Source organism: Eriocheir sinensis, chromosome 63 (genome assembly GCF_024679095.1).
Source record: "Eriocheir sinensis breed Jianghai 21 chromosome 63, ASM2467909v1, whole genome shotgun sequence".
In the NCBI taxonomy this organism is placed as follows: Eukaryota; Metazoa; Arthropoda; class Malacostraca; order Decapoda; family Varunidae; genus Eriocheir; species Eriocheir sinensis.
The window spans coordinates 7,188,010-7,208,945 of NC_066571.1; the positions used below are offsets into that span (position 1 = coordinate 7,188,010).

General features: G+C 53.1%; 3 protein-coding genes across 5 annotated transcripts in view; all 3 read right to left on the bottom strand.

Annotated features, from left to right (window-relative positions):
* Positions 1-8,292: 8,292 nt before the first annotated feature.
* On the bottom strand, positions 8,293-9,727 carry LOC126986790 (zinc finger autosomal protein-like). The gene is made up of 2 exons (XM_050843160.1): positions 9,384-9,727; positions 8,293-8,641 (listed from the first exon to the last, which is right to left on the bottom strand). Exons 1-2 carry the CDS (start codon positions 9,725-9,727, stop codon positions 8,293-8,295), a joined length of 693 nt encoding a protein of 230 aa, XP_050699117.1.
* A 1,706-nt stretch (positions 9,728-11,433) lies between these two features.
* Positions 11,434-20,936, bottom strand: part of LOC126986937 (longitudinals lacking protein, isoforms A/B/D/L-like) — a 39,252-nt gene continuing 29,749 nt past the window's right edge. The window contains exon 5 of one of the 3 annotated variants that reach the window (XM_050843466.1): positions 11,434-12,678. In XM_050843466.1, coding sequence (XP_050699423.1) covers positions 12,139-12,678 — 540 coding nt within the window. In that variant the 3' untranslated portion in view covers positions 11,434-12,138. Of the gene's footprint in view, positions 12,679-13,586; positions 14,697-17,205; positions 18,018-20,936 lie in introns of those variants that run through there. The other 2 variants (XM_050843464.1, XM_050843467.1) reach the window with 2 other exon arrangements.
* On the bottom strand, positions 15,102-16,980 carry LOC126986941 (replication initiator 1-like). Its single transcript, XM_050843472.1, has 2 exons — positions 16,832-16,980; positions 15,102-15,722 (listed from the first exon to the last, which is right to left on the bottom strand). Exon 2 carries the CDS (start codon positions 15,720-15,722, stop codon positions 15,270-15,272), a length of 453 nt encoding a protein of 150 aa, XP_050699429.1. The 5' UTR covers positions 16,832-16,980; the 3' UTR covers positions 15,102-15,269.

Below are 20,936 nucleotides of genomic sequence, written 5' to 3' on the forward strand. Positions count from 1 at the left end.
ATGTTTTGTTTGACAAATTAAAGTAAAAACATCTCCCATTTGCATTGTGAATGCATGACCTTTTGACCTAAAAGAATCATGCACTCAGCAGTCATTGAAATCACAGCCTTGTTTGCTGGCATGATTCCTTAGGTTTTCTGGCAATGGAGCTAGTTCAGAAAATCTTGATGTTCTTCCAAAATGACAAGTTTTGCTTGCCATTGAAATTTTATATCCTTCCCAATGCCTTTCAGCAAAACAACTAACCTAGCATCTACTTTTCAAGCCATCCTTATAATTTTCTTGGAATTCTGGGCAAAGCACAAGCTTTTCTTACTCAAAAATTTTCATTTCCTTCCCTATTCATTCCAGTCAAATAACTAGCCTAAAAATTTATATTAAAGCCTTTCTTATAACATCCAAGGAGGTTTTGACAAAATGATGAGACTGGCTTTCCTCACTCTAGTTTTATCGTTTTCTTCCCTATTCCTTCCAATAAATTGGGTAGCCTAGCATAACATATCATATCAAAACCCCTTTATCAAATTTCCTTTGGAATTTGATTTTGGCAAGATAACTACACTTGCTTTCCTCAATTTCATATTATCATTTTCTCCTTATTCTGTAGAAAAACACCCTGACCTATGTCATATTCAAGTCTTTTTAATATCCCTTGAGGGTACGGCAAAATAACTGGATTAACTCTCCTCACTCTAGCATATTCAGTTTTCACTTTTATGTTCGGTTACAGAACCAGTCCAGTATAGTATTTCTTATCAAAGTCTTTCATAGAATATCAAAAGGGTTTTGACAGAATGACTACACAAGCTTTCCACACTCTAACACTTTCATTTCATTCACTATTCCTTCCTGCAAAACATGAAGCATAGCCATCCCTATCTAACACTTCTTATGACTTCCAAAGCAGTTCTGGCAAATGCCTTGACTTGCCTTCCTTCCTCTTTTCCTCTGTATTCCTTTCAACAAATCATGTATGTTAAATTTTACAAACATCTTTGTTTCCTGCTTCTTTTAAAAATCACCCTTGAGTAACTGGACGCTTTCTGAAGTACTCGGGTTTGTGCAGTATCGTTTAATAATCCCATGACATACTGAACAAGGAGTGAGCAGGTACATTGAGAAAACGAAATAAGTGCTTTCTTAACTGATATTTAAATTATTGGGCAACCTTGCATGTACTTGGGCTTTGTACATTATGACTGACATATCCTGCTACACACTGAACTATAGGGTGTGAAATAACAAGCAATCTGAGAGAAATGCAGACTACTTCCTTTACACCTCTGAATGACTGGAGGGGCTCATAAATACTTGAGCTTTGTGGTGTAGCTTTTTCATCCCATGACACATTAAACTGTGGACTGTGTACTAAAAGGCCATCGCTGCAAAAAACAGGCAACTTCTTTAGGAATCATCAAGTAATGGAATTATTTGGCAAGTATTAAGGCTTCGTACACTATCGCTGATTTATCCTGACAAGCACTGCACGGTTGATTGGATTAGGGGGCCATCACAAGGTGAAAATACCCTAGTACATACTTATATATCTTCAAATAATTGGATAATTGGATGACTTTGCAAGCGTTTAGGTTTTGTACAGTATTGTTGACTTATCCAGCAGCACCGTGAACTAGGGAATAGTTACTCAGGACCTATCACTGCATAAACCAGGCTACTCCTTTATGAAACATCGAGTAATTGGATGACCGTAACCATTTAGGTCTTGTATGCTACTGATGACAAACTGCAACACGCTGAACTATGAAGTGTGTATTCAGGAGCTCTGAGTGATAAACTAGCTACTTCCTTCATATCATTGGATGACTTCATAAAAATTTGGGCTTTGTACAATGTCGTTGATCTATTTTGTAATACTGTGAACTGTGGAATGTGTACATAGGAGACCTTCATTAAAAAACTACTTCCTTTATATATCTTTGAGTAATTGGATGCCTCTGTGAGTATAAGGCTTTGTACGTTATCACTAAGCTATCCTGCGATGCATTAGTAAGAGTTAAGGAACGATCACAGTGAGAAAACACTACTTCCCTGCTGCCTTTATAAATCTTTTGAGGGGAAAATGTAGATTACCTGGACAGTCTTCTTTTGAAACACTGACACCTAACAACCCCTCCTGCCTAACCTAACCTAACCTAGCGATCAAGCCCATAGCACAGACATGAAATTCAAGGAGGGGGGTTATTTCCATTGTAAGGGGTTTTACATTTTTATCCTTTCCTTACTACATATCTTTCTACTAGAATAACACAGTCATGCATTTATATTTGCTTCTAAGTGAAGAACTTCTGGGGAGGCTAATGAGATCAGGAGGGTGCTAAGCCCTCCATAGCCCCCCAAGGGTACAGGCCTGCTAGGGATGGTAACCTATCACCACAAAACTTGTAACTCCATGGCTAAAGAAAATAAAGAACTGACCCAACCTGCCCACCCAACCTAGCTCAATTGCAGCTAAATTAGTAACTCCGTGGCCGTAGTAAATAAAAATGTAGGAACTGAACCCTCCTGACTAACCTAACCTATATGACCAAGCCTGCCAGACGAATCTAACTGGAAATAGTAACCCAACGGCGCTTACTCTACTCAACTCACTAGCCCTTACTTGGTCTGTTTCCAAAGACATGGTGCTGCACAGAGCCAAAAACTATATGAAAAATATGAAAACTAACTAATGACTGGGGGGGTGGAGGGTGGGGTGGCGTCCAGTTGTCCCCTGTATATGATGCCCCGGTAAAACTATAGAAGTACAACATTAAGTGAGACCATTTGAAGGTTATTATTCTCGTGGGGGGAATATTGGAGGCGCGTAGTTAATCTCCATATTTACCTAATAGTGAACTGTGGAAAGACAAACTCTGAAGGGTTACTAATAAGGGTCGTATCATCAAACATTTCATCGCCCAAGAACACAAATTTGACAAGGCTTTCATAGGAGTTGTGGGCATTTCCAGGACTAGTTTTATGCCCCTGGTGGTAGTTCGACCCTTCCTCTGTACCGTGAACCTAAAATACCACTCATGAGAACCCGACTGATCCCCTTTTCGACCTTTGGAAACAGTTGACTTGAAGGGCGAAAACGTCTAACAATACCAGCCAAATTTTGTGTGCTCAACGAACACCTGAGATCAACGTGGCAGGTGAGGGGAAGTCAGGGGCTGTGTGCTGGAATGAACGAAATGGCTGTGAAAAGAAAGACAAGAACTGGAGGAACACTTACTTATCTTTGCAGTGTCTAAGAACCTGTGTGATGGAATGAATGAAATGGCTGTGAAAAGAACGATAAGAACTGGAGGAACACTTACTTATATTTGCAGTGTCTAAGAACCTGTGTGATGGAATGAATGAAATGGCTGTGAAAAGAAAGAACGGCTGGAACACTTATCTTTGCAGTGTCTAAAAACCTGTGTGATGGAATGAATGAAATGGCTGTGAAAAGAAAGAACGTCTGGAACACTTACTTATCTTTGCAGTGTCTAAGAACCTGTGTGATGGAATGAACGAAATGGCTGTGAAAAGAACGATAAGAACTGGAGGAACACTTACTTATATTTGCAGTGTCTAAGAACCTGTGTGATGGAATGAATGAAATAGCTGTGAAAAGAACGATAAGAACTGGAGGAACACTTAATTACCTTTGAACTGCCTGAAACTGTCTGGGAGCTGGATAAAATGGCTGCGATAACAACTGCAGGAACACTTTCTTGTCTTTGTACTGCCTGGAACTGTGCCTGTCTTGTGCTGTGGTCCTCGTGGGGAGTCAGGTGGTCCCTAACATGTGACTCTACTCAGTTTCATCATCTCTGTCCCTCCACGTGACTTTTGATAGACGCGCCACACCGTACAACGTTGCCAGATTGTCGTACTCAGCCGCTTATATTTCCGGACTTCCTTCTCCCAAACTGTCTTCTGGGCTCCAATAACGAAACTCATTTATAGTTATCGTTAAAAGAGTAAGATCCTGATGTTTCTTGGCAATGGTTAGGCGTCAGAAACCGGTAAATACTATGCTATGAGTACGATAATCTGGCAACGGTGGCGACACGTGTCTTGCCGGCTCGTGACTGGGTGAAAATCAACGTGTTCGACTGTTCGATAGCGTTGACTTCAGCTTTCTTTAATAACATATTTGAATGTTTATGTATACCAAAGAACTATTACACCTTCTTATGTAAATCCCAAACATGCCGATTTGAATCATTACCATATAAACACATTTTCACCAATTCACGAGCTATGTAGCAATGAGAATGTGGCCTATCTATTAAAATTTACGTTTGTGGACGGACAGATGAAATTTAACCTTTATAAAGATGCTATAAACGGTAGCCTACTCCTTGAACTCCATCGATAAATTACCCTTCTCTTATTCAGTGTGTACTATATCGTGTTAAAGATTAGTTCCTTAAGTGATGATTGCATTTAAGTTATTCATATACCCTAATTATGAGTGTTATTATGTGTTACTACAAAAATTTATCTCTAGATGACTGAATTAGGCTTGTATAGTGTGTGTGTGTGTGTGTGTGTGTGTGTAGAGGAAGGCCTGGCAGGTGCTGATCAGTGCTGGAGGAAGGAGGCATGACGAGGAAGAGGCCTGTAGGTGGTGTAAACCTTAAACACGACCAAACTAACTTAAAACCACTACCTGGCGGGGAGGACAGTCACGCTCCCCGCCAGGCAGCACAACTTAACACATATAAATCAGCTGGGTGCCGAGGACGCTGGCTCAGAAGGGCGGACCGAGCGACACGATGCCCGGCGGCTCGGTGAGGATGGCGTGCAGGGACTGGGACAGGTTGTGCTTCATGAGGTGCCTCTTGAGAACGTCCTTGCGGGCGAACGACTTGGTACACACGGGGCAGGAGTAAGGGCGGTAGTTGGCTTGCGAGGCGAGATGGCGCTGCAGGTTGGAGCGGTTACTGAAGGACTTGTCACAGCAGCGGCACCGCAGGCTGAACCGCACCGTCTCGCAATCCTGGAAGAGAAGAGGCCTATAGTAGCAGCGGTACCCTCCACCTGCTGGCCCTCCACCTACTGTTTGCCGTGGCTGATGTGCGGCGTCCAGCGGCCTGCCGTCACTCATCCTTCTCGTTGTGACTATGTTAAGGGGTTAGGGCTGGGAGACGAGGGAGTAATGGGGGGCAGCTTATGAGTGAGTTAAATGGGGTGGAAGGGAAGGAAAGAAGGGAGTGATGAGGGTCAGCTTATGAGTTTAAGGCTACTTCAATATTAGTTTCGTTCATGCAGACCATTATTGTTGTGTCATGTTTTGAAATGTTTTTGTTTCAAGCCCAAGGTGTTCCCTGTAAACAAAGGCGTTCATGATTCATCACCTTTTATTACTGAATAACACAGGGGCGGCGCTACGCGGCCACCCACAGGAAACAAACCCGCTGCGTGCCAGTAGATACGATGTGCAAAACCTATACTCAACAAAAATAGAATTGTGCAAAACTTATTATTTAATGGAAATGTGATAAGAAAATATAGGATAACCCTTACCTACTTCCAATACTGTCGTTGTGCCTTAACGGAATAAACTAATAGAAATATACTGATCACCTTCCGTGAGGACGAAGGCTGAATACTTCACAGACGTGTGAAAGCGTTGAAACACGAGACAACAAGAAGAACAAACTGGAGGTAGAACAGTCACTTAAATCAACATGAGAGGTGACGGCAGACGAGTGAGGTAATTAACAAACACTTGATAACTGTGATCTGACACTGCGTTCACGTCCACTTTGATTATAAATCCCACGTAACACACTTCATAGAAATATAATTAATAAAAGCCTATTACAGCAGCTAACTTCCTTTGGTCATGTTGAGGTTATAAAACAATCAACTGATCATCACTGGGAGCAACAAGTGGGGGGTGGGGCGGGGTTAGCGCGGCCCCCCGAGCAGGAGAGGACCGAGGTGGCGGGCCTCGCACCGCGCCAGGTGGTACTTGAACTGGTCCTTGCGGTGGAAGGTTTTGCCGCAGGCGGAGCAGCGGAGGCGGTGAGAGTTAGGGAGGTGGCCCTGGCAGTGGCGGATCATGGACTCGGGGTAGGAGAAGGTCTTGCCGCAGAGAGGGCACACCGTGTCGGAGCCGCACACCAGGCGGGCCACGCGACGCGGAGACACCCCCTGGGCCAACAGCGTCTGCAACACACCCCAACCAGGTTAGTACCAAGTCACTGCCACCACCACCATCACCACCACCACCACCACCATGCGCCCGCCTCCACCACAGGCCCCGCGCCCGAGTGCCGACACAAGACAAGCAGGTCAACAAAGAAGGAACACAGATCACACTTTGGTGAGCCACAGCACAGGATGCGGCGTGACTTGCACGACTGTTGCCGCCGCGCGTCACACTCGGTTTTGTGTCCCCGGAAGGACTTGTCACGCTAGCAATACGGCAGCGCTCTCCTAGCTGCATAATACTGATTTGTTTCTTAATGCATAGCTGCACTGGTGTGCACATTTATGTACAGTGTGTAGGACTATATCATTATCTTCAAAATACTGCCCCATATTTCTCTCTCAATCCCACAAGTGTCCTCTGGAAGCCTTAGTTAACACGTGGTCCCTTGATTATAGTTTCCTTCCATCCTTAAAGCAGACGGTAAATGCAGTGCCGAGGCGCCTGACGTCAGACGCCGGTGCTTTGTCGGCGACAGGCGCAGCTGCCGAGAAGCGACACAACCTCATCGCCGCACGAGGCTGCTCGCGTCCCCGTTGTACACACGTGACGGCGAGTTGCGGCCACAGAATCCTCGGGGGCCGTGGAGCGGGAAGACGAAGGTGCCGCACTAGAACGCTGTGCCGTCATCCCAGGCGGCGGCGGGGGGCTCGGCGGGAAGCTGTGGCTCCCTCGACACTCTGCCCCCGCGGCCCCCGGCAGGCGGGTGGCGATGGCGCAGCATGTGGTGGTTTAAATTCGAGCGATCGCCCGTCCGATAGGGGCACTGGGGGCACGCAAAGGGCTTTTCCCCGGTGTGCGTTCGGAGGTGCGTGGCCAAGTACGTGCGGGCCGTCACGTTGCCACACACCGGGCACGCCACGCGCCGCCCTGACCCCTCGCGTCCTGCCGCCCCGCCAGACACCGCCCGCCCACCATCCAGAAAGGTCACGTCCTCCTGCGAGCTCCTGCTGAGTGCCGCCATGTACGCCCTCTGGAAAGAGCAAGAGTTTGAGGTGTGGCGGGGCTGGCGCGGGCAGGACGACCCACACATACAACACTCGCACACGCCTCGCCACGCTGCTTACCGTCAGGAACCATGAGAATGAGGGGCCCTTGGCGGGGTGTGTCCTGTGCAGGAAGGGAGGTGCAGAGTACCTTTCACCGTGCAGGAGTCTCGTCAAAACAGTGGATAAGACAACACTACTGATGCCCAAGTCCCGCCCTAAGGACGCCCGACAGAGGTTCAAGGAATGTGAGGGTGACAGATTTGTCTCCGGGAATGACAGAAGTTGTTCAGTACATTCTTTATTTACTCGAAACAAAAAAAATATATAAATAACAAAATAGAATACTGACCATACCCTTATTATGAATGCACTTCCTTACCACTGACCTTTTACAAACAGAAAGACCGAACCCCCCCTATAAAAAGCAGACAACCCACACCGACTGTCGAAGAGAGGCTCGTTCCCTCCCCCCAGCAGGAAGATTTAGCAACAGTCATCACAACACAGTGTTCCTCACAACACAGATATCGCGGCTCTGAGGCCCCGGGGGGTACGCGGCCCCGGATCACTTTTGCAGGCATGAAGCGATTCCCACAGTCAAGATTGGAAGGTTTTTGAATCCCACACGAAGGTAGAGTAAAAAAAGGACGGCACAGTGAAGATTATTCAGGATTACACATTGTTCATCACAGTCATACATTTGGCCCCGACCAACGCGTGTGTTCGTGTGTGTGTGTGTGTGTGTGTGTGTGTGTGTGTGTGTGTAGTTTGTGGATGTAAGTAAACGACTTTTCAGCAACTGAAGTCAGATATTCAGTCGTAAATTCCCTGACCGTGACTTATCCTCTTCCTCCTCCCTCCCTCCCTGTCTTCATCCCCTGAAAATGGTCTAGAGTAAACCCCAACGATGATGATCTAGTGATATTTCAGTCGCTTTTATGATCCATGTTTCTATATTTATTTTTTCATGAGCTGCCTAACGTCAATCCGTGAGCTGTCCTGATAGGTGGGGCGTGTGTGTGTGTGTGTGTGTGTGTGTGTGTGTGTGTGTGTGTGCTAGCGCGCGGGGGCGGCGGAGCGAGGGCGGGCTAGCTACATCTTGAGGGTGGGCTGGTCGGGGTGGACGCTGGAGTGGTGTCGCCGCAGGTTGGATCGGTCTCCCGTCCGGTAGCTGCAGTTCGGGCAGCCGTACAGCTTCTCGCCAGTGTGGGTGCGGATGTGGCGCCGCAGGTTCGCGCGACTCACGCTGGACCCGCAGATGTGGCACGCCGTCCTTGGGGAGGAGCGCCGCATGTCGTCGGCAGCAGCCCGCATGGCCTGCCGCACGTCCTCCCACGCCCCCGCCCACGCCCGCCGCCCGCCACCACCACCTTCCACGCCCAGCAACATCTCAGAAAACAGGCCAGCCACACCCTGCAACACCAGAAACACAGTCTCACTCCTGCAGCCCCACATTCAGGACAGAATAAGTTGTAAGCCTGACATGTTTTCCTTCGCCCCCTACCTACCACCCCCCACACGACCCCACGTGGCGGGAAGGTAAGCACAGGTGACTCAGTGTCTCGAAAACCAGGTGAGTTTACCACTTATACATCCACTCTTGCCACGTGGCCAAGAAGCCTTTTTTTTTTTAACTAATTAGCGTCTGCGCGGTGCTGGCCTGTGTTTTAATGTTTATAGATAAGTAGACATAACATGAGACCAGCCACCCTTGTCAAGTTTATCGCTTTCGTCCTATATTTTCGTGGTGTCTCTGGAAGGTCAGCCTCCACAGGTCACGGCCTAGGCGGGCAGCGGCGCCGCAGGTCATACAGGTCCCCGGGATGAGTAACACGCATGTCTGAACCAAGATAGTCTCTCTTATGTTTATTAATAAGCCATCACTGTACAAAGATAAGATAACATCACTTCCAAATAACGAACGGCACGAGTAATATCTGGGTTAAAAAAAATAATGATGTACTTGTGGAGAGCCTCTACAATTCATGCCGTGAGACAAAAGAATGGCGGGGACGTCAAAAGTTCTGCTCTGAGGACGCCATCACACGAGCCCCAAAAGTTGCCGCACCATCATCACCACCACCACCACCCTCACAGCCCCCACAGCCGCGGCACTCACATCACTGACAGGCGGACGCGTCAACGCACAGCACCCGCCACTTCAGCCACTACGAGAGCCTCACGCCGGAGCTGACCCGTGCGCGGTGGTGGAAGTGGCAGCGGCGTCGAGGCTGTGCTGCTCCGGGGAGTGCGGGGCCCTCACGTGCCGCGCCAGGTGGCTCCGGTCCCCCGTGCGGTAGGGGCAGCGGGAGCACTTGAAGGGCTTCTCCCCCGTGTGGACCCGCAAGTGCTTCTGAAGGTCGGCAGCGAAGGTGAAGCGCTTGCCGCAGTGGCCGCAGGGGTGCCTGGGGTTGGAGGCCTGCCTGTGGTACTCCATGTGACGCTTGAGGGTCCGCTCGTTGGCCACCAGCTTGAAGCACACCGGGCAAGTCACCTCCCCCGCCCCGCTCCGTGGCTGCTCCGCCATCATCAGTACAAAGGGGCTTGGGGCGCCCAGCTCCTCTTGCCCACCAGGCCATGATCTATTATAGAGGCCTGAGCGAAGTCCTTCCTCCCCGCTTAAAGTAAAATATTGGGCCTGAGCGTGAGAGGTGAGCTGCCCCGCCCCGCCGGCCTGCAAGGAGACAAGACAAGCAGCTTATCAGGTGTGTTGCATACTAAGGGGCCGCTCCCTGACACGCTCGCCCTCCACTCCCTCCACTCAGGCATGACACTCGAGCGTGCGTTACTAGTAATGGCGGCCCTCACGCTCCGCGCTGCCCCCTGGACGGCCTCACGGGGGCGGCGGAGGCGACGGGTGGTGTCTGCGGCGGTGCTTCACCAGACTGCTGCGGTCTGAGAACCTGAAGGGACAGTAATGGCACGTGTAGGGCCTCTCCCCCGTGTGCGTGCGTTCATGCTTCACCAGGTCTTTGCGGTACGCGAAGGACTTGTGGCAGGTTTGGCAGGTGAACTGAGGGTTGGCGGCGCGGCGGCAATACTCAAGGTGGCTCCTGAACCTGGCGCGGGTGTGGAGGACGCGGCCGCAGAGGGGGCAGGGCAGCACCTCCACCCCGTCAAGCAAATACATGGGAGTAATGCTGCCTCCCTTTACCTCCCTTCCCACGTCCAGCCTGACCACCCCAGCCTGAAACAAGAGGACACGCACCCTTGAGAAACTGTCCGCTGGTTAGCCTGTCACAGCCACACACTCCCCTCCCTCCCCAGGACACACACACTCACGCCCCAACACACAACAATACCTCAACAGGGCACAGAGAGAGAGAGAGAGAGAAGAGGATTCACCCGTGGGGAAAGAGAAGGAAAATCTATAAGGCTTCCACCCGGTTGAGGGGGGAAGACCACCTCCCTCCGTCAGGCACAAAGGATGAAAGCAACGCCCACGCACGGACCGGCTGGTTTATCAGCACACGTTTGACTACTGCTGGGGGTGAGGGAGCGGTTGCGTCTCTCTAGGCTGGGGCTGGTGGTGGCGGAGCTGGTGATGGTGGTGGTGGTGGTGGTGGTGGCGGCGGACGTGTTTCGAGAGGCTTGAGCGGTCTCCCGTGCGGAAGGAACAGACGGGACAGAGGAAGGGCTTTTCCCCGGTGTGGGTTCTGAGGTGTTTCTGGTAATCATAGCGGGTGCTGGAGGTCTTCCCGCACCAGCAGCAGCGGTAGGGTGAGTCTACCTGGCCGGGGAAGCGGTACTCACGCCGGGGGAGAGGAAGGAGGCCCTGTAACGAGAGAAAGTGAGCCCCTTTTGTAGCCTTCGGACTCTCCCACCACCACCACCATCACCAACCATCACCACCACCACCACCACCACCACTATAAACAGTTCAGCATCTGTCGTTTATCATCATCATCATCATTACTTTTTCATCAATCAGTGAGGAATACCAGCAGATCACAACCGAACCACCACCACCACCGCCACCACCAAAGCATTTAGCACCACAGACAAATGGCGGAGGGGAGCACACAGCCCAGCGATCCAACAATCCACGACAAGCCTTTGCCAGCCTCGACCTCAAAGCGAAAAAAAGAAAATGAAAACGAATACAAAAATTACAGTATATTTTTTTCGCTTGTCTTTTTGTTTGTTGTTGTTGTAGATGTTGTTGTTGTTCAATGGTGATTCTTCTCTTTATCTTCCACTATCTTTATGAAGGAAATAAGTGAAAACAATAACCAGAACTAAGTTGCTTTATTAAAATAAATACCAAACCTAGTTCTACGCGGTACAACTCATGACACAACAGAATGAACAAGGAGACGATCCCAAGGAGACGCCCAGTGACCGCCTCCCATCACAGCAGCGTCTCTACCCCCCCCCCCTACCTCCTTGACGAGCCACACCCCATCACCGGCCTCACCCCGACACAACCCAGCCCCATCCCAAACCCTCCTACATTTGTCCAGTCTCTTCCTTCCACCCAGCCCCATCCTTATAAGCCATCCCATACCATCATTCATTCCCTCTCACCTCGCCATACCCCGTCACAACCCAGCCCCATCCTAAACCCTCCCACATTCGTCCAGTCCCTTCCTTCCACCCAGCCCCATCCTCGCCCCCATCCACCCTAAGCCATCCCATACCATCATTTAGTCCCTCTCACCCCGCCATACCCCGACACAACCCAGTCCCATCCTAGCCCCCACTCTATCCACACCCCTTTCACTTTCTCATCTAGCCCCTCTCACCCTGCCCAGCTAAACTTAACACCAGTCCCATCCCTGCTACGTCCCCATCCAGTCCTTCCCACCCCAACAACTCCAGTCCCATTACCCATACCCATCAAGTCCCCCTCACCCCTGCAGCTCCCTCCCCCTCTCCTCTATACCTGTCCCAGTCCACACTCTTGATCGTCTCCGCGTCGCCATTACCGTGGGGGCGTTAGGGCGGTGGCTGCTTGTCCCTGTGTCTGTTCATGATGTGGCTCTTCAGGTTCCACTTGTAGGAGGCTCTGAAGGGGCAGTAGGGACACTCATGCTCCTTTTCCGCCTTGTGGCACTTCAGGTGACGCTCGTAGTAGTAACGCATCCCGAATTTCTTGTGACAGACTGGGCATGACCAAATCTGCCAGGCCCCGAGCGTGCGTGCCCAGGCCTGTCGCTCAGCCTCGCTCAATCCTCCCATTCCTCCTTCCCCTCCACCTCCCACTGCTCCTACTGCCCCTCCTCCTGTTCCTGACCCACTAGCTGATCCTGTTGGCCCTAGTATGTTCATGTTTCCTGTCCCTACTGCTCCCCCACTCCCAGGATCACCTGCTCCTACAACCCCTAACATGCTCATACCTCCTCCTCCTCCTGCTGCTCCTCCACTGCCTACTCCCATTGGTCCTAACACATCCATACTTCCTCCTGCTCCCATCGGCCCTAACACGTTCATACTTCCTCCTCCTCCGCCCTCCGCAGCGAACACTGATGGCAACCGCTGCAAAGAAATAACAGCATCTTAGGCAGGGCTCCTCACACCCCCTCCTCCACCACCACTCCTGCTGCACCCCTCCTCCCCCCCACCACTGCTCCCCTCCACTCACTCCTCTTCTATCCCACCACTAACCTACACCCCCACCCCCTGTTTTCCCCTTCCCCCTAGCTATTCCTCCCCTCCCTCCCCCGCCCCCTCATAACCTCATTCATTACAAAATAATATAATCGTATACGAGAGCGTTATTGATACGAACGAATACTGTGTAGAATATATGTCTATTATAATCTGCATCACGAAACAAGGCAATAAAACTTAACGCTATCGATATAATAATAATAATAATAATAATAATAATAATAATAATAATAATAATAATAATAATAATAATAATAATAACAACAGTGGCAATGGTAAAGCTTTCTCGCCTCTATGGGTGAAGGGAATTGCGTGCTCATAGTGTTTCTTTCAAAGGGGCAGCATCACACCTCACCAGCGTTGCCAAATTATCGTACTCATCGCATTTTATTTTCGTAATTTCGGACCGATAATTATGGCAAAAAGAAAAAAAAGAGCATCAATAAATAACAGCTTTAACGCTAACTTTAATTTTCTATCGTTATTTGTGCAGGTACGAGAGTTTGAGGCTTAAAAATGATAAATACAATGTGGTGAATACGATAATCTGGCGACGCTGCACCTCACCCTCACTACACACGCTACACCCCCCCCCCCCCCCACATACATACAGACATACCCATACAACCCCCACACACACGTACACAATACATTCCCCACACACCCACATACAGGACCCATGAACATCACATTGCCCACATGAGCGTTGCGACACCCATATCTATACACCCACCCACCCACATACACCCACCCACACCCACACCCACACACACACACACACCTCCCTAACCGCTGCCTATCACCTGCCTACTGACCACGTGCGCCCAAGACCCCGGTGACCCACGCGTGAAGCCGACGTGTCATGCTTCAGGAAGGTCACCAGGTAGGTCCAGGGTCATGTGGCACTTGTGACCTAAACACCCTACCCTCCTCCTCCTCCTTCTCCTCCTACTCCTCCCACTACTATTTTTTTTCTGTGGCACCTCCCGTATTACACTAGAATAAATAGATTTACTATTACGTGCACCCCTTATGTGGTCCTCTACCCATGTAATATATAAAGGTTGTTGTTTTTTTGTATCACGACTAGGCTGTTTCCCCACCCCGACACAGCAGGTGCACCACCCATGACCCCAAAGTCCCCGTGTCACTCACACGCCGCCGCAATGTAATCCAGCACGACAGAAAACAATAGCGAACGAGTGGCGTCCCCGCGGTGAAGGTAACAAGCCCCCACGACGCAGCGCCACCCACGAGCCCCGGCCCCAGGAGGCATGTTTCTACCGTGGGGCACCCGGCACCAGGGGAGGGAGCGCGGGGCTTCAGCCGATGAACCTGCTGTCCGGGTTGCCGTTCCAGGGCGGCGGCTGGCTGGCGGCGCCGCCGGAGGATGGCAGGTACAGCTTGTGCACGGACTTGAGGTGTACGTTCAGGTTGGAGCGCTGCGCCGAGCGGTACGAGCACAGGTGACACAGAAAAGGCTTCTCCCCTGTGTGGGTGCGCATGTGTTTCTCGAACTCTGAGCGAAAGAGCACCACGCGGCCGCAGACGGGGCAGTTGAGAGGATTGCTGGCCCGCCGTTGGGGGCGAGGCGGCGCCGCGGCCATTATGACGCTAACGAGCCCTGCGGGGTTCGGGGTGGCCATGGAACCCAGGTCCGAGGAGGATGAGAGGCCCACCACCCCGAGGTTACCGGAGAGGGCGGCCAGACTGGGGTAGGACTGCACGCCCAGGTACGGGTGGGCGTGCGCGACACCCTGGTTGACCCCTGCCTCACCCTCCTCGGGGTCGCCTCCACCCCTCTCGCTGGGCTCCGACTTGACGCGTGCGGGTGGGGAACACGACTGGTCTCTCAGGAGAAGCTGCTCCAGCGGGGACACCTCCTGCAACGACAACACCAGGTGTCAGTGGCTGCCGAGCACCACCTCACCCTCATGTGTCCTCTGTAAGGTGCTGTGCTGAGGCAGCTTCTCCCCACTGTGTGTGTGTGTGTGTGTGTGTGTGTGTGTGTGTGTGTGTGTGTGTGTGTGTGTGTGTGTGTGTGTGTGTGTGTTTGTGTTGCTCCTCCCTTGACGCAACCCGCCCCCCCCGCTCAGTGCCAAGGCAGTGTGCAGATAACCCCCAGGTGGCCAGCACCCCCTCCAGGCTTTGCTCCCCCGATGCTGAAGGCAAAACCGGCGCGGCACCTGCAGGACACGGGCGTCAACTCATAACGCGTCTGCCAAACAGAGGTTTGTTGGAGGGGGGAGACGGGTCAGCCACCCTCCTGTAGACAATTAAACTCGTCACATTATCAAAAGTTTTATTTAAATGTCTGCATTAAAACTATACACCAATAACCGCCTTGATATACTGACATCATGACGAACAGTCGTTAAATGCCTAACACAAGCCACTGGGAACTGAGATGAGTGAGTGCTGAGGCCACAGCCGCCGCGACGCCTCCCTTCGGCCCGCTACTGAGTGTGGGGCGCCGGGCCGGGAGAGGAGGTTGCCGGCGGGTGAGGGAGGATCGACGGTGGGGAGCCGGGCGGCAAACCGGCGGTGGCGAGGTGCGACCGATGGTGCAGCTTCATGTGGTACTTGACCTGCTTAGCCCGCTTGAAGGAGGCCGAGCAGAGGGGGCAGGAAAAGGGCTTCTCCTCGCGGTGCACCACGTCGTGCTCCACCAGGTGGTGCTTGAGCTTGAAGGCTTTGCCGCACACCGTGCATGTGTGCCGCCGCTCGCCCGCGCCCCGCAACCCGCCGCGCCCGCAGCGCCGCCCCCACAGTGACTCCAGCTCTGACGGTAGCGCCGCCGGGGACGCCGAAGGCTGCCAGTACGACACCGGGACGTTCATGGCCACCGACACCAAGCCCTCACCACCAACATCACCACCAACACCACCACCATGCCTCGCCACGCTCATCTGAAACACACACACAGGCGCCAGTTAGGTGCGGCCACCACCACCACCATCCCCACCACCATAACCTTCCCCACCACCACATTCATCCATCATCACCCTACCACCACCACCACACCATAACCACAACATACCAACCACCACCACCATCACCACCACCACCACCACAGCATCCACAACCACAACCAATCATCTTTACTCGGAGAGAGAGGAAGCCACAACTAGTGCATACTCGAGACGCCTCACCAGTGCATCCAAGGCAAAGAAACGTAACTAACACTACGAGAAACGGAGGGGAAAACGGCTGCCTCGGAGCGGAACACGACGAGGCCCGGGAGAACGTGACGAACAAGACGGCAAACTGACCCCTCCCCCCACTCCGCCCCCTGCCTGGACCGGGCCCGTCCCGTCCCGTCCCGTCCTGCCGCCACTCTGCCTCGTCCGGCCCCCTCCCCCCCTTCTCCAGTCAGGTTCACAAAATAAAATTCCAAAACATAAAAGTTTCCCCCAGTGTCACAATCTATGCTTTCCTTGTTTGTCCACTTTGGTTTGTGTGTGTGTGTGTGTGTGTGTGTGTGTGTGTGTGTGTGTGTGTGTGTGTGTGTGTGTGTGTGTGTGTGTGTTTGAAGCTCTGTTAAGGCCTAAACCAGACCACAAACAATTCTGCATTTCAATCAGCCGCCACGTCCCAATACTCCAACCTTCTTGCCATACTGAACATAACAAACCAATCCATTAGATATTCCATGCACTGGCTTATACCTGACACAAGGGGTAAGCAGCGCGACACAGCGGGAGTCACGGCTGCTTGTCACTGTCCTCTCCCAAGGAATGATTGATCGATTCAGGCGCCTTGCAGCTGGTCGATATGACTACCGACGGCGCAAGACTAAACATAACTACGCCACTGATCAGTTAACGTCACCATGGATACACGGAAGCATAGCATAAGCGTGGCAGACATGATAAGCATGCATAGTGGCCATCAAACTTCAACAAGTCTTAGCGAATTTGCCTTGCCATTGGAGGCGCCATCAGATGAGGCGGCTCGAAACGGCGCGAGTGAAGCAGCTGTGGCCAAAATACATTGTAAGTAGCCTGGAGACACTAACTGTGGCCTGGGAGCGCTAGTTGTGGGTCAGCTTGTGGACCACGACCACGTGCGTCTTGAGAGTGCGCGCCCGGGTGAAGCTCTTTTGGCAGTACTGACAAACGAACGGCTTCTGGCCCGTGTGCAGGAGGTAATGTTCCTGCAGGTGGGCTTTCTTCTTAAAGGACCGGCCGCACGAACTGCAACCATAAGGGCGGGAGCGGGACGCGGTGGCCAGGTAGACCGTCCACGGCACCACGCACGCCCCGTCGACAGGAAAGCGAGCCGAATCCACATTCCCCTGCAAAGACCGTAACACCCCACTATTACTCCCCTGCTCCTGAAGTATCCCTTCTGGCTACACTTACTGACACCCCCTTTTACCACACCCTCTCTGGTTGTCTCAAGCATGCAAGCCACCCGGCCCCCGCCTCGCTGGCCTCCTCGCAGCCAGCCGCCTTACCGTTGCTCTGCAGCGCCAGCCCGCCGCTGGTCCCCGGGGCGAGGTGTCCATCATAATGAAAATATCCATCACTGTGTAACACAGGTTTATTATGCAACAGATTTTCTGAACAAGTAAAAAATACAGTACAGAAACATTTTTCCATAAATGAGACAAGTCACTGTGTGTGCCCCTTGGTCACCAGCGAAGGTGGCGAGGAGCCTGGGGCACCCGCTCTCCGCGAGGCAGGGCGCTAGGCGGCGTGCAGGTGATGGAGGTACTGCTGCTGTTGCTGCTGCTGTTGTTGCTGCTGCTGATGGCTGCGTGTGTGGGTGTTGAGGTTGGTCTTCTTGGCAAAACTCTTGCCGCACACAGCACACACGTAGGGCCGCTCACCCGTGTGTGTCCGTTCGTGCTCCACCAGATGGTCCTTCCTTTTGAACCGCTTGGCGCAGAAGCGGCACGCAAAGGGCCGGCACTGGTAGAGGAGGGAGCCCGGCACTGCGGGCTGCTCCCCTCCGGAGACAGCCCCGGCGCCCCGGGTGGAGGGGCCGGGAGAGCGTGGTTCTCCGGGCAGCGGGTCTCCCACGGCATCATTGAGGCAATACTCAAAGATGTCAAGCTCTGGCGCCACCGTGCTTCCCCCACCGCTGGCAGATGCGGGGAGCGGCGGCGGGGGCGGCGGCGGCCTGCGGGAGAACGTGGTGGCCCCTTGGCCCGCGCCGCCACCCGCCTCACCCAAGTCCCCAAGTATTAACCGCATCGTCTGTAACGACACACAAAGACAATGTCAGGCCTTCTCTCACATCTCTAACACGGGGAGGGGAGCAACAGCCCGCCACATCACTAGCTAGTCACACTCATCCGGGGTCACTGCGGGTGGGGGAAGGTGGTGGGTGTGTTTAGGGGAAGGGTGGAGGGGGAGGGGGGCAGGAGGTGGAGTCGCATGTGCATGGTGAGCTCCTCTCTGTTAGTGAAGCTCTGATTGCACGTGAGGCACACCGGTGCCGTGCACTTGGCCACCCGCTCGTGCTGCCGCAGGTGCTGCCGCTGGACGAACGAGCGGCCGCAGATACGGCAGGAGAAGGGGCGCTCCCCTGTGTGCAGACGAATGTGGTCCCGCAGGTGGCTGGTGTTGATGAAGCGCTTGCCGCACACAGAACACTGGTGCGGCCGCCGACAATCGTATGACCCACGCTGGTACGTCCGCCCACCCAACACGCCCACGTCCGCTGCGTCAGGCCCCGCCCGCCCCTGCAACAAACACCACCACCTTAGACACCTCCTTCGACCCGCCACAAGCTCAGTAGCCCGCCCCGCCCCGCCCCGCCCCGCCGTCACGCACACCCCCTCCACCCGCTGCCCAGACGAAGCGTGTCCCACACGAGGCCATGGCCTTGGTTCACCCCTCCCGCCCCCCCACCCCCACACTGGCCATGCATCCCAGGCAGGCCGGAGCCAAGGTTACGCCATCCAGCCAAGCCGCCCGCCCCCCCGCCCCCCTCGAGCAGCGCAGGGCGTCGCCAGGATGAGAATGCACATCTAGACCCCACCGCCCCCCGTGTGTGTTACGCCTCGCCGCCCCCAGTGACGGCAGGAGGCTGTCTTGGTCTGCCCGCCGCTGTCTTTCCCGATGACACACTTATCAGGTTATTTCGTGCGTTATAACCCACCCAGCACCCCGGCCCTGCGTCCCTCCTCCCCCTCCCCCTCCCCTTCACCAAAGAAACCCAGAACAAATACAACCGTTTGTTTGTTCACTCAAACCCAAATAACGACTCTCTCTCTCTCTCTCTCTCTCTCTCTCACACACACACACACACATACACACACGTCTACGTTGGATCGGGCTGGTGCTAAATACTTGTTCTCCTCAGTGTGGACCCGTGTCTGCTGCACAGCCTCGCCCTTGTTGGTATTTCACTGAATGCATAACTCAGATATGTTCACCATGGCTCCATTGATTCTCTCTCTCTCTCTCTCTCTCTCTCTCTCTCTCTCTCTCTCTCTCTCTCTCTCTCTCTCTCTCTCTTACTTAGCCAAGGTATTTCATTTGTTAATTGCTTGGCTTCGTGATCCAGTCTTAGGAAACACTATGCAGTTATTCTTTATCTTCATTTGCTCATCGTCACCTTCCCTCGCCTTCCCCGACTCGTGTATATTTCCATTCATACAGAAACCCTCATGTTCCTCTGAGAGATGTGAAGCAGTAAGGGGATGTTAAAAATATGTAAGTTCCGCTTCAATATTTATTATTTAAATAATAAAAACCAAACTTTCACTAATTTATGGATCCACTCCACATAAGCAGCACTGATGAACATAAAACTGGCAGTAGTAATACAGCAGCGTGTGATATATCAAAACAGAGAAACAAAAAAGATATAAATAAATAAAAAATAATGCCCGTGAACAAAACCGTACACATTTGTTCTACAGAGATGATGAAATGAAGTTTTGGCAACACTGTGAGGGCTCACACCTCCCCCCCCCCACCAACAGACACAGCACACCCGGCGTGGCGGCGAGCGGCGGCGATACAAAAACATACAACTGATCACGACTGAGTTCCCGGTTTCCCTTCCCCGGAGCGGCACAGCGGGGCGGAGGCGGCGACAGAGCACAATCCCACACCAGACGGGAAGAGAACAAAAGTGAAAGCACCAAGACACCCAAGCACAGACTCCACGCGTGCGGCCCGCCCTCCGTGGTCACGTTATCGGCGCCTCCGTGAAGGCCGCGCCGCCTCAAGCCTCGGGGACAAGGGGGGCGGAGAGCGGTCAGGTTTTGGGGTGGTACGGGGCAACGTTTTCCTGGGGGTGGGGGCCAACCAGGAGCTGGGGACACTTGACTCTGTGACGCCCTAGGGCCATGCGGTGCTTGAAGGTGTGGCCGCAGAAGGTGCACTTGTATGGCCGCTCCCCAGTGTGGATGCGGAGGTGCTGCTTGAGGGAGTCTTGGCGGGTGAAGGACCGGCCACAGTGCGGGCAGGTCGGGGCGGCCGGCGCCGACCACCACCACGCCTGCAACACAGAACCCTCATCAGCAGCGCTTTCACACTCTACACTCCACCTCACACCCACCACCACCACCACCGCCGACACGCGGGGAGGGCCGGCCGATACTCCCAGGCGTGGGTCGTGCCCGGCGGGTCGCAGCACTAGTTGGCGGCAACGCAGCCCCGCAGGCGGTGGTAGTGGAGGGCCCACCGCTGGGAGAAGGAGGAGCCGCAGCGGTTGCACACGTAAGGCCGCTCGCCCGTGTGGTTCCTCTGGTGCTGACTCAGGTTGTCCCGCCGCTTGTAGCTCCGACCGCACACGTTACACACGAACCGCCGCTCCCCGCTACTCCCCGCCACCCACCCCTGGCGGCCACCTCCACCCACCCACGGCCCGCCCTCACCCACCTGCGGCCACCCACACGCCGTGACCCCCCGACCACTCTGCAACAGACAAGAGGTGGAACGTTACTCCTCCGCTTGGCACCCCTGGCACCCACCCACCGCGGCCCTCCATGAAGGGCCCTTGCGAGCAAGGGAAAGGACGGTCACAACTCATCCCCCCCCACCGCCTCCATCCCCCCCCCTTCCCCGACTCTGGCCGCCAACTCACACCGCTGCCCTGTATTCCCTCCCCTCACTATATACAGACCAAACAAATAATACTGAATACAAAAGGTGAACGAA

Coding starts and splice junctions, on each gene's coding strand:
- LOC126986941 (XM_050843472.1), bottom strand. CDS start 15,722: ATGAGCGTGGCGAGGCATGGTGGTGGTGTTGGTGGTGATGTTGGTGGT.
- LOC126986790 (XM_050843160.1), bottom strand. CDS start 9,727: ATGGCGGAGCAGCCACGGAGCGGGGCGGGGGAGGTGACTTGCCCGGTG. Junction 8,642..9,383: donor GCGCACGGGTCAGCTCCGGC/GTGAGGCTCTCG, acceptor GTGGGGCTGCAG/GAGTGAGACTGTGTTTCTGG.